Genomic DNA, 13,051 nt, shown 5'->3' with positions numbered 1-13,051 from the left:
TTAGGAAAAGGAGACAATTTCAAAAATTGAATCAGTCTTCTGGAAATGAACCCTGAGTTTGATTCCAATACTAACTTTAGGGTAAAAACATGATTAGTTTTTAACTCCCTTCCTTTCACTTTAAAAACCACTGTTTTTAATTTTTTTTTTTCTTAGTCATAACTGGAATGTTCATTCTATGGTTTGGATTTTGAAAACCATATAATAATTATAACAGACTTTCATTTAAGGATTCACCTTAGGCCTTCACAAAAAGAAGCAGATCTGTTTTTTCACATTCCATTTTTCTGCTGAGTGACATTTTATAAACTGTTGACGGGAAACTACTCAATTACAGCAATCCTGCATTGGTTTTATTCACAATTAAATTATCTAAATAAAACTTCTTGGAATGAAAAGAATGGCACTCAGAAAATATGCTGGAAAGGAACTATTTAACAAAAATATTCATTCTGTCAAGCTGTAGTAGCTGAGGAAGAGGGACAAAATTGTGGAATAAAAAAGGAAAGGTTAACCCATCTATTTGGTATTTTTCACTGGGCAGTACCAAATAAATGGCAGTGGAATTATAAGAAATTTCAGCTTTGCTGATGCTTTCAAAGCCTTAGCACTTTAAAATGATCATCAGTATTGAAAAGCATAGGACTCATAAGCATTCATGAAGACACACCCTAATATTTTTTCCTTCTAGGTTTAAACCATCACAAAGGAGGCAGTTTTGAATCAGTGTTTATGCTTTGCACCTGACAAGCCTGTTAGAAGTCTGAACCTCTAACCTATTGCTACTTCCAAATACAGGCCTGAGACTACCGTCTTAATATTGTAATTTTAATGTATTCCCCGTATAGACTGAAGTTAAAACTCCACAGCATACCTGATTTCTCATAGAAGTTATAAATTTCTTTCAATAAAAGCTACAGCTTCTTAGTCTGGTTAGCATAGCTACAGACAGCCCTTATACCAATTCCTAATTATATGAAGGGTCTAAATAACAGAAAAAAGTTACACAGTATTTTGAGGGAGACTGTTTATACACTTCATTAAGGAGCCAAACTTCAATGAAATATTCAATATTAAGGGATCAGTGATATCATCACATAACTTGAGTACAAGAGGAAATAAATTCACATTTTGAAATACTGTAGATTATGAAATGGCCTCCAAAACACAAATACTCATTAAAAAAAAGTTCCTGCTTTCAGAGCATAGAGAAAAGACTTGATTATACCAAACGTCACAATGCCAACTAATAGTTTAGTGGCTTGATGGAAAAGCATTAAAACAAGTTTCTATCACTTATGTCTTGTCAGATTAAAACAAAATCAAAGGCTATTTACAAGGAGTAAGTACTCCAAAACTAGTAGCCAAATCATGTAAAGAGACAACCAAAACAAAAAAGCTGGGTAAGAGTTTTGACAGCCTAAATCCTGGGCTCATATTATGTCAACATCTTATTCTCAAATGCAGGTTATTCAGCTTTAACATATCACTTAGGCATAGGGAGGAGTTGGTGAAACTGAGTCTGGGTCACATGAACAAAATTTTATCAGACCCAAAGATTCTATGTCGTGACTTCAGCAGACTAAAAACTAAAAATATTTACTTTTTTTATATCAAGTTTCAGGGCCCTCAGATTTCTTACTCCATAAAACATGACAAAATGTTATTTGATCAGGTCACATTAGAGACTTATGAAAGGAAATGCAAAGGTAAGGACTGTAATGTTTTTAAAACATCTCTTTGATAATGTTAACTATTCCCTTGGTGCACTCTTAACTTTTAGAATGTTTTATTAAAGTGACAGTGCCAGAGACTCCTAGCATGCCTACAGAACTAAGTCCTTTAAGTTTTGCGGATGAAAACTAATTTCTGACTAATCCAAGAGAGTTAAGATAAACATTTTTTAAAACTTACAAATACGTCCCATTGCAAGAAACTATGACATACACAAAACCCCTTGCTTACAAAATAGCCAAAAGAGGCAGGAATTGTTAACATTAATTACAAAAAAAATTTTTTCACTCTGTAAAGTGATTTACTTAGGCATTTGTTGAAACAGAATTTGGATTACAAAATCTTGATTAATGCATTTTCCAGGAAACATCTAGTTCAAAATTTGAGCTCACTTGCATCTAGATTTGGTATGTTAAGGGAAAGAAAGAAAATGGGTATGCATGAAGAAAGAGTCGAAGCAAATGACAAAAATCACCACAACAGTACAGGCTAATAAATGAAGAAATCAAGAGACAGGTTCATTAATTAATATATTTTCTGCATTATAGTTAACATATGTACTTTCTTCGTGTCACCTTATTTTCCGTTATGTATTGATATTTTGTTATATTCAGACATGAGTACATTTCAACAGTTTTTGCAATAAATATCATAAAATAATAGATTCGCATAATAAATATTCTTTACAATAAAAAAGTTTAACAGACTTTTGTCTTAAAAATAGTCAGAATTCAACTTTGTGATTTATACATAAAATATACAAAAAGCACCACAATTTGTGGTTAAGGCAATGAAAACAGAAAAGATTAGAACTACTCAGCTGTTAACTAACCAAGGGTCCAAAAACCATTAAGGAGCCAAGATCACTTTAGGCAGCATAGTTCTGTGACATGTATAGATCGATCAGCTATAAATATCAACTTCAGTCATCCAAGTGCCCTCAGTGACAAGAGTAATTTGGTGAAAAGCGTGGGGTACGGAAGGGAGTTGAGTCCTTCACAAATATGAAAGCTTTGAACGAGGATGAGCAAGATACAACTAATATATCTCCAATGTGAAGATTTACATTGTAAAGCGGATCTAAAATTACGCGGGAAAAAACCCCAAAAAACAAAACTGGCATCTCTAGGATAAGATAATGCCAAAACTGAGGGGAGAGAACGTTGAGGGGCAAGCAGAGGGCAGTGGTTAAAGGAGAATTTTAACGTTATAACAGAAACATATCCCCCTTGCTATTTAAGGGTCCAATGCTATGAAGAGAGCCCTAATTGGAGACAGATTTAATACATAGCTTATTTAAGCAATTAAATGGTTGCCTCTTTAAAAAACCAATTTCCCTGCTCCCAGAGTACCCAATCAAAAACAGCTCTAAATCACTGTAGTCTGGGTGTGTGTGTGGGTATGTTCATGTGTACAACTTTGGAAAGTTGCTTGCAGAACAAAAAGGCTACACAAAAGCCCACTGGCTCTCAATATCCTCTCGACTGGATGGCAGAGGCTCTTGTCCTAAGGGGGAGCCAGGTGCAGTTTCACAGTTCACTGTTACTGAAGATCGTCCATTAGAGAAGAGTAAAATCCATGAGTCAAACCTTGGGAAGAGGGGGAGAGAACGTGGGAAACAGGGAAAAACCGCAAAGAAAATAAAACCAGTATCTAACAGGATCTTTTCGTAACAGCCACAGCTTGGAAGCCAGAAGTTCAGGAGGTCCAACCCACCTCCAAAAATCATGATGGTTTACCCTGACCCCGGGAGGGGCAGCTCTCCAGCTTACAATAGACCGTGTTGGAGTTCTTACATCTGCACCCTGGGCGATGGATCCAGTCATAACACCCCCTGCACAGCTTCAGGCATCCCTTAGCAGGAGGGTAACAGAGTAGGCAAGGTAAAAACAGAGACATGGCTCCCATACACAGGTACCTAGAGCAGCAGTGTGACTGTGAACAGGAGCAAGGATTATCCGAGTAAGAATCTCCTTCGTCGTCATTGGAGCAGTGGTAGAAGATGCCCTTGACCAAGCACATGCAGGTTCCATACTCCACCATGCTCTCAGCAGAGCAAAGGCACTGCCGGTTACAGGCCAGACAGGACGGCAGGGTCCTGGGAGCTGTGCATTCTCCGCACTTGCACTTCCCACACTGTTCACAAATGAACTTGTGCTGTGTCAGGTCCTCTTTCAAGGAACCCTTTAAGTCATCCACAATCAGCTGCTTGGGCTGGGTCCGGACTGCCCTTTCAGACCTGTGAGCAGACACTGGTCTGGCTGGTGGGGACCTTCCCAACAGCCCCTGCTCAGAAGAGGCACTGCTGTTGCTCCCAGAACTGGCTGCACTCCCAGTGCTGGTTGACCTGCTCAGTATGGGGCCTCTGGTACTATGTGAGAGTCCTGCGTGTCCCAGGTGGCTGGTAGGTCTATGCTCATAGTGATTATTCACATTAATTGGTATGATTTCATGAGTCCTTTCATGCTTTTCTTGTCTTGGTGCTGTTCGAAGAGCAGGTCTTTTCACCACTGATGGCCCTTCTGTGTACTCATTGCTGCCTCTGATGGCCTTGATCTGGTCTAAGGACAAAATAGCAGCAGGCTGAATCTCCCTCTCATAGTCTAATCTCTGACGGTTGTCCAAAGCAGGCTGCTGGGTCACAACTAAAGAACTGCCACTGCCATGTTGATTTTGGGGATCCATGTGTAGTGATCTTGAATTCTGGCAATCAGTGGAAACCTGGCATGCATCTGAAATCCTAAAAGGAAATCAAGGATGAAAAAAACAAAAAATAAATGAGGAGAAGCATTTGGGGGAGGGGGGGAGGCGAGAAATCCTGTCAAGTCACAAATTGCCTAAACCACCTGGTAATGATCTCCCTCATCAGTGGATTACAATGATGCTGGGGTCCTGGCCAGAGTCCAATTCTAAGAGAGGCTGAGGACCACATCATAGAAGAAGAATGTAAGCAAGAGTCCCCATGCCATAAGAATTAGACGTTTTTTCAAGTTTTAAAAAACAGAATCAGGAGGTAATGTCTTCCTGTTTGTGAACCTAACAAACAATTAAAATGGAGTATGCCCTCGTGGGGAGTATTGAGTATAAGCACTAATAAACAGCTCTCATCTAAAGAGAGCTCAGTATCAGTTCATGGGTGTTTTCCATAAAGGAAAACAGCCACTCTTTAAAAAAATTAAGAATGGCTTTGGTGCTGTTGCTTTCTGTTATTTGTTTGCTGTTACAAGCATTAGATTAATGGTGAGGAAATTAGTCAAGGTATATACTTCATGCATTTAAAAAAAAAAATCAAAGAGATTCCAAACTAAAAAGGAATCTCAAAATAAGAGGTCATTTTTCAGGAGAAACCAGAATTTTAAAGCTAGCTCATTATTAATGTACAAGATGCAAATGCAGACAAATACAACAGTTCTTGGGTGTTTTATAGCCTCTAAAGCACACACACACAAAACTTAATGTACAGTTCTGTGAACATTAAGAGTATTCACATTTGAAATCATGAAAGGATTTTTTTTTTTAAGTTTAAATAAGGGCTCACTCACCTAACGAGATAACTTTCACACACAAGTAAGTGTTAGGCCTTTAGTAGTATGGGGAAATCCTGGCCATATTAATGATCTGTATTTCCTCTAATTTAAAAATCTGTATTTACATGACAGATCTTGATTTTCAAAGGCACTGACAACTCTGAATCCATGTGCTTCTTGTAATAAAGTACAGTAATATCCTGATAAAAATAAACATTTGTTTCCACACCAATAGTAGTTTCTAATTTATGTCTTCTCCATAAAACAATCAAACATAAAAACGTTTCTGTTTTCAGTCAATGGTAAACTAGAACATTTTTCACACAAATTCCTCCCAAAGCCTACAGATTTGATCCAATTCAAGAATGAAAAGAAAAAAAATGCCCATTCCCCACTACCACCTTGAGCCAAAACACATCAGCTTAAGGAATAAAGCGGAAAGAAGTCCATTTCATCTGTTAACTTCACTGAATGTCCCCGGACCAAGTCTTACATGTTAACTTCTTGGCGTTCCCCTCCCTCATTCTCCCAACTCAGATCCTCGAGTTTCTACTTTCTTCTACCTTCTCCGTACAGAAGGAGAAACACATTCGCAACCTGCTGGGTTTCGTCCTGGAATCCTTAAGGGCTGTTCAAAAGATTCCATCGTTACTCTGCACAGTATCATTCCTCCTAGCAAAGCACTTTTTAACCCAACGCTTGTAAAGCAAAGAGTACCTAAAGGTAGTAAGGCGGATTCCACACGAAAGGAAGAACGGTGGATTTGAAGAGGGCAGAGAAAACACCAGGCACTTGAATCTGAGTTTTCAACGCTAGCTGTGGCAGAGTTCACGCTGGCCGGTGGCAGAGACCACCGGATAAAAGGAAAGAGCGAAGAGACACTCAGCCGCCTCTGATCTGAAGCAAAGCCCCTCTTCCAGCAGTGACAGCCCTCGATCTAGCCCCAAACACGCTCACACGCTCTCGGCGGACTGTCTTCCCCAAGAAACCCCCGAATCGAAGTCGAATACCTTTTCGGACAATCCCATCACATCCTAAGGATCACCGTGGATTTCCAAAACCTTTTGGCGTATGCCACACCAGGGAGGCTCACAAATCGGGGAGAGCCTTCAGAGCGGACGCGGGCGCCAAAAAGCAAGCCCACGTCAGGGAGGGTTATAAATAAATAGCTGTCTACACTTTAAAGGAGAAGCCGGATTCCTAAAGAGCCGGGGCGCAGCGAGCCAGGGGCAGGGGCTGCAGAGCGGCGTCGCCACAGCGCCGGCTACCGCGGTGGAGCTGCGCCCTCTGCAATCCGCGCGGAGACAAGCGGGGAATAAAGAGTTGACGGAGAGGAAGGAAAAGGAAAAAGTTATGAATGAAAACAAGTTTGCTCGCTCTCCCGCTCGCTCTTGCTCTCTCGCTCGCTCTCTCTCTCTCGGGCAGGAGGAGGGGAGGAGGCTGAGGTTACCATTACCTCAGGAGGGCGGACTTCCCCACTTTTAAAGTGGCAGTGCTCTCTCCCCTCCCCTCGCCGCTCCACCGCTCTCACTACAAGAATACAGTGGCAGCTCGCTCGGGCGCACGCAGACTCGGGCGAGGGCGTCCCCGGCGAATTGGGGCTTTGCTCAGGCACACGCGGGCGCAAACACGCCGTTCCCGGCCCCAGTCCCAGGGAGCCTCCGACCCAGAAAACCCGCCGAACAGCTCCGCGGCCCCCCCTGCCCCGTTGACCCCCCCCCAAAGCCTCCCTGAAAGCGTCTTTCCCCCGGGGGGCGGTTCCTCCGAGAGGACACCCCGGGTCATGGCGCCACCGCTGCAGGCGACTGAGGACGCGGGGCCCCGCTCGCCATCCCGTGCGGAGGCGGAAGGTCGCCCGCCCGGTTCCGGAGCCCCGAGCGCCCCGGCGGGAGGGCCGCGCCGCGGGAGGGGGTCGCCCTCCTCTCCCTCCCCTGCCCTCCCTCCCCTCGCGCGGCCCCGGCCCCCGCGCTGCTCCGCCGGGCCCGCACCTGCCGCCCGGCCCGCCCCGCCCGCGCGCCTCCCGCCCCCGCGGCCGCCCCACACTCACCTAGGCCGAAGCGGGGGCGGGGGGCAAAGCCGTGCAACCCGGCCCGGGTCCCGGTGCGGGCGGCTGCGTGCACGCCCCGCATCAACCGCGGCGAGGAGAACGGGGAGGCATGGCCCGAGCTGCGGCCGGTCGGCCCGCGGCCTCCACCGCCCCCGCCGGGCAGGAGCGCTCCCCGCGGCCCCCTTCCGGCTGCGGGGGACAATCCTCCGGAGACTCCGCGCGGCCGGGCGCAGACTCCTCACAGCTCGCGTGCGCCGCGCAGCTCAGTAACATCCACCTCCGGGGCTCTTCTCCTGCAGCCCCCTCCGAGAGCCAGAAAAAAATTCCCTTCGGGAGGGCTCTCCGGGTCTCTCCGGAAAGCGAGCGAGGGAGCGGCGGGGATAAGAGTGCGGGCTCGGACCAGAGTTCTTCTCGGGTTTCAGTCGCTCCTCGCGGGAAAGGCGGGAGTGGCGGCCTCCTGACGCGTGAAAATCCACGTCACGGACGTTCGAGGCTCCGCGGCGCCCGGGACGGGGCTCGAACCGGCGTCCGCGGGCGGGTCACGGAGCCGCGCAGGCAAGCGGGAGCACACGCCTGCGAGGCCGAGCCGCCGCTCTCCGCGGGTTGGGGGGGGGTGAGGGGGTGGATTTTTTTTTTTTTTTTACCGGCTTTTTGAGGCAGCGAGGTTTGGGGGTTCTCCTCCGGGGAGGAGGCGGGGCGAAGTCCCTTGGCCCCCGCGCAGCTCCAGGCACTTGCCCGAACCCGCACGCCGGGCAAGTGGGGGGACGGCGTCCCCGGGAACTCCGGTGCTGGCAGTCAGCGTCTCCCGGGCAGCGCTCACTCCCAGTCCTCCGACCCTCCTCTTCCACGGCCGAAATGCCTGCTACAGACGATTAGAGAGAAAAACACGTTAATTTCCCTTTCTTTCCAGGCACTTGGACGCGCAGCGCGCTCCGCCGCCCGGGAGGAGAGTGGAGCGGAGCGGGCCGCTCGCCAGCTCGCCAGCCGCCCGCACCCGCTGCCATGTGCTGGCTGTTGCTGCTCCCAGTGATTGACAGGCGGGCGCACAGTCGGCGTGTCAGCAGCGAACCAAAGTAACATGCAGTCTTGCACGTTTTTGCCGAAGTGCTTTTGCCCCTTGGAATGCCCTAGGAGTTCAAACAACGTTCAAGCGACGCCTCTGCGCATTGGAAATCAATACACAGGGACGGGAAATTCAGGTTTTAGACAATTGCTTCTCGGGATTCGGTCGCCAACAATGCCTAAACAAACACGCATTTGGTCCACACACCCGAATGCCAGCCCCTCTTCGGCATAAACCACCCAGTTTTTCACACATCCGACAGTTTCAGACTTTAACCTTGTTAAGTAGTTCGCTTACGGGGTGGGGGGAGGGAAAGGGACCCTGCTTTTTCTTTTGGTGGTAGCATTTACTTTAAGAGCATTAGTTTTAGTAGTGGGAATGCTACTGGTAATTTGAAATGCAACCAGTAATCTTAGATCTAAAGCGAGTTCAAAGAAATAACCAGTTCCTTGCAAAAGCCAACATTTCTCACCTGATCTTTCCTAAAATGTCTGCGGAAGGAAAGGAAGGAAACAGTTCTTACCTAACGCAAAGATTGGAAATTGCTTTTCAGGCACATTTACAGCGACTGTAGCTGCTCCTTATCCAGGGCAGGGAGTTCTGTCTGCAGCTATCACTCTGCAAACCACTCAGTGCCTTACAGAGCAATCCCACTCCGGCTCCGCAGAATTTCAGCTCGTCGCCTCCACCTCCACCTCCACTCCAGGACACGCCTCCAGTGATATCATATGTCAATCATACGGGCTGCCTGAAAACCTGGAGCAGGATTTCCCCAACAGTCGTTTCCTCTTTCGTTTATGAGTACTCACTTGGAAATGTTGCCCTGTACACTCCTGTGAAAAACATCCTCTAAAAATGTGGATTGCCTCTAAAAATCCTGCAAATGCTGTTTGTCATGAAAGAATACCTTTATATTTAGTCAGCAGTCTTTAGTCATCAATCTCAGTAAAAGGATTGGTGGACTCTATCCTTAAAGTTGAATTAGAAAACAATTTTGAAGAATAAAAGATTAAAAAGTTGTATATCAAGCCATCACTTCTGATCAGTGAGAGAATGTATATTGATAGAAAAAAGATGATAATATAACATTAGTTCCTATTTAAAGCAAAGTTCAGAATATGTGAAACGTCAAAGTTCAAAAGGTGGCACTCCTTACTGCAAATGTACGTAACAATATGTCATTAAGGCGCAATCTCCTGCTGTAGTTTTTATAATAATTGCTCTATCTTGATTTGTGATATAATTTCCCCAAAATCAAATTTTAAAAATCCCAAACTCCTTCAATTTTGTAATATATTTATAATTTTGAAAAAAAAAATTATTTTTAAAAATCAGCTAAATGGCAATCAATTAAAATAGAAATAATTTTCCAAGAAGTTGTATAATTCTTAAGCATAAATGATGCGTCACTGAAAAAAAAAAAAAGCATTTTAATCAGTAGGAAACTTGCTTTTTGTTTCCTTACAAACTACTGGATTTTAGACATTTATTATCAAAATCGTGTACTTCATGCTGCAGTGAGGGTAACTATATGTGAAATTTGAGTTTCCACAGAGACTTTTAAAAGATACCTAAAACCCAAAAACATATAGTAAGTGGAAAGGAAATATTTTCTCCAGGTACTACATATCAGAAGTAGCTTAAAGTCTCTGACAAAATAAAACAAACAAAGCAAAACTCCAGGAAAAAATAATCATATATAAATTTGAGTACGGACATTTTTGGTTCAAAGTAATTTTTTAATCTCCTTCTTTAATAGCAAGTGATTCTTTTGAAACTGGTTTTTTCTATTCTAGACTTTCAAATGTTTGAGCACTTTAAAAAATTAAAGTTGTATTTGGAATGACCTCTCAGGACCCTAGGGCACTGCTAAGACCGTCAGCAAGAAGAAGAAAGCATCACTAGAAAATAACATAGAACAAGAATTAAACCAAGAAGCTACCTATTCACTCAATAATATAAATTGTAATAAAACAGTCTGTTTCAAAGGATAAAATCAACATTATTGTACATATTTTCTATTTTTTCATATACCTCATTATATTTGGGGATGTAATGAACTTTAACCAGTGGATAAGTTTCTTGCCCGATTTGAACGGGTTTGGAATAGTCAACTCAGAAATAGAACATTCCATCAGAGTATCTTACGTGGGTCTTCAAAATTGTCTTCTCCTCTATCGCCACAATTTGAGGACGAGAGGTCAGTTCACCAATATGATAAAACCAGGAGAGGGAGCACTGAATATTTTACTTCCATAAATCCTACAACAATATATTTGAAAGATTTCTATTGCAAATAAACTTCAAACTATTTCAACCACGGGTGCATTATTAAACTACAATTTGCGTGAGATTAAGTATTTTTTAAATTACAATAATAAATAAAATCCATGAAGTTTTATCTATAACACCATCATCATGGGTCATGTTCTACTTAGAAATCAAACAGTATGCTGCACGAAGTTGACCGATGACCCTTTACATCATCTAGCACTAAAATGCATCAATGTTTTTCTCTAAATAGTACATTACAAATAAATATAGGTATAGCCTTGCTGTCCTGGATCTAGAAGACATTTAATAAAACCTGCCCCTTCTTCTGATTGCCTACAACTCTAAGACTTGGTAGAAATTCTAAAATTTTAAAGCTTAAAATAGACATTGTTCTTTATTTAGGAAGTTTAATTACAGTGTACCTTGGCTAGAAATGGATAGCTAGAGTATGAAATTTTCCCAAAAAGGAAAAACAATGTAAATATCCATGAGAAAATCTTACAATAATTTTCAGTTTACTATATTAAGATCTAAAAAAATAAGGTGGAATGGAAAGTGAACCCTTACATTCTTCATTTTCATGTGAAAACAAGATTAGGCATTTCTTCTACTGATTTGACTTTTGAGAAAATAATAAAGTAAAATGAAAAAAAAGGTCTGGTAACTCCTGGCAACTGCTAGTGATTTAAAAAAGAAGAAAAAAGTGTAGTACTGAGGCTTAACTTGCTCATTTACCTACTTTATTTGCCAAACTAGCAGAACCACAATGTTTTCCAAGCTCTTGAAAAATAATACCTTATTAATCCTCCCAGTGTTTCTGTGAAGTCACGACAATAAATATAATCTTTTATCTTGTTGAGAAACAATAACAGAAATTGGTGAGTTACCCTATAAGTATCTAATAAAGTAATGAAGAACCAAGAATGGAAACTAAGTCTTTACTTTCCTTTTAGGGCAATAGTCACTATATTACTATACTTCCCAGGAAAAGCTGGCAAGGATAAGCCATTTTATTTTCAGTTTCCTTTTGTAAACAATCTTTGTAGTTGACAGAAATAGACCAACCTATTCTGTAAATTTTCCATAAACATTCTTTTCATTTTCGTAAGTGTAATTCTCATCCTTCTGCCCTATTTGAAATATTAATGTTCTGTGTTGGTTTCAAATCCTGGAAGTGGGCAAATCAAACAATGCATGGAATAAGTTATACTGAATGATTTGTAGAGTTCCTGTCAGCTCTGTAATTCTACAACTAACCATTTGTGTTCTTTGTCACAAGTGATTCTGTTTTTCTACAAGTTGTAAAAAAAGAAAGAAATGCACATGGAAGGGCTCTGAATTAGTGCCCTTCATTCCTTAAGTGTTATATTCCTTTACAGAGAATCAAAGCAACAAGAGTTCAAACTGCATCACTACTACATATCAAAGATTTTGCTAATTAGAGCCATATGGTAAGGTCGTCTAAGGAAACATCTTTGCCCTAGTACAAAACAGTCTTCATTTCTTATCTACCTAGTTGAAGAATAAATCCTGTCTTCTTTCCTCTTCCATATTATTAAATGTGCCCTTCTAAGCCTTGACTTGCTCTTCATTTCCACAAGAAAACAGGATTAGCCATCTCTTCTGCTGATTTGATTTCTGAACCTAGGAGTGGAATGGTCCTTATAATGATCACCTGGTATTCGCTTTGATTCTGGTCAGCAAAAGTTATTAATCTCTCATTTCCACAACTATGTACTGCTAACTTCATCTTCAGAGACAAGTGCATAAGAACCTAGGTTAATTTAAACCTTTAACTGCCCTCATAGATACAACAGGAAGAAAACAAAATCATGTTTTCATTAAAACAAAAACAACTTAAAACATCTCCTGGGGCTTGTCTGCTTTAATCTTTCTTTCCTATTGAAATAACCTATGCCAAAGGCTATAGTTTATCCTTTGTTTGGGAAAATAAAAGTAGAATATTTATTTGATGAAATGACTCTAGGCATGCCTTCTATAAGAATGCTTAATATTGAAAAAAGAAAACACAAAAACTTCCAGGAGGTTTCTTTTTTAAAAAAAAAGAATTTATACCTCGGGCTTCTTTGATTTGCAATTCTCTTGGAGTATTTTAATTTCATTTATAAAAACATTTCATGTGGTCTATCATATTTGGTAGGATACACATATTGAAAAATCTGTTTTGATTATATCATTCTTCTATATCATAGTCTATTAATTTAGCTAATATGCCATATTTGCCCATAATGTCCCCATGTCCAATATTACAAATATGAAAATGGCATGGTATAGAGAAAAGAGTTCCTGATGTAGGGTCAGATGATATGAAGTTCAAGTCCCAGCTTTGCCACTTCTAGCTTGGTGACCTTCACTTAATTTCTTTCAGCCTGCTTTCTCATCAAT

General features: G+C 42.1%; 1 protein-coding gene across 3 annotated transcripts; it reads right to left on the bottom strand.

Annotated features, from left to right (window-relative positions):
- Positions 1-2,251: 2,251 nt before the first annotated feature.
- SPRY1 (sprouty RTK signaling antagonist 1) lies at positions 2,252-9,050 on the bottom strand. 3 transcript variants are annotated; one of them, XM_082462957.1, is made up of 4 exons: positions 8,895-9,050; positions 7,953-8,170; positions 7,309-7,765; positions 2,252-4,474 (listed from the first exon to the last, which is right to left on the bottom strand). In XM_082462957.1, exon 4 carries the CDS (start codon positions 4,417-4,419, stop codon positions 3,460-3,462), a length of 960 nt encoding a protein of 319 aa, XP_082319083.1. In that variant the 5' UTR covers positions 4,420-4,474; positions 7,309-7,765; positions 7,953-8,170; positions 8,895-9,050; the 3' UTR covers positions 2,252-3,459. The 3 variants fall into 3 exon arrangements, with proteins under 3 accessions (XP_082319083.1, XP_082319084.1, XP_082319085.1); XM_082462958.1 differs by lacking the exons at positions 7,309-7,765; positions 7,953-8,170; positions 8,895-9,050 and adding an exon at positions 6,272-6,683; XM_082462959.1 differs by lacking the exons at positions 7,309-7,765; positions 7,953-8,170; positions 8,895-9,050 and adding an exon at positions 5,979-6,260.
- Between the last annotated feature and the right edge of the window lie 4,001 nt (positions 9,051-13,051).

Source organism: Balaenoptera physalus, assembly GCF_965194825.1.
Source record: "Balaenoptera physalus genome assembly, chromosome: 5".
Taxonomy (NCBI): domain Eukaryota; kingdom Metazoa; phylum Chordata; class Mammalia; order Artiodactyla; family Balaenopteridae; genus Balaenoptera; species Balaenoptera physalus.
Note: the sequence above shows the minus strand (reverse complement) of the source record. Positions and strands in the feature narration are given on the sequence as shown.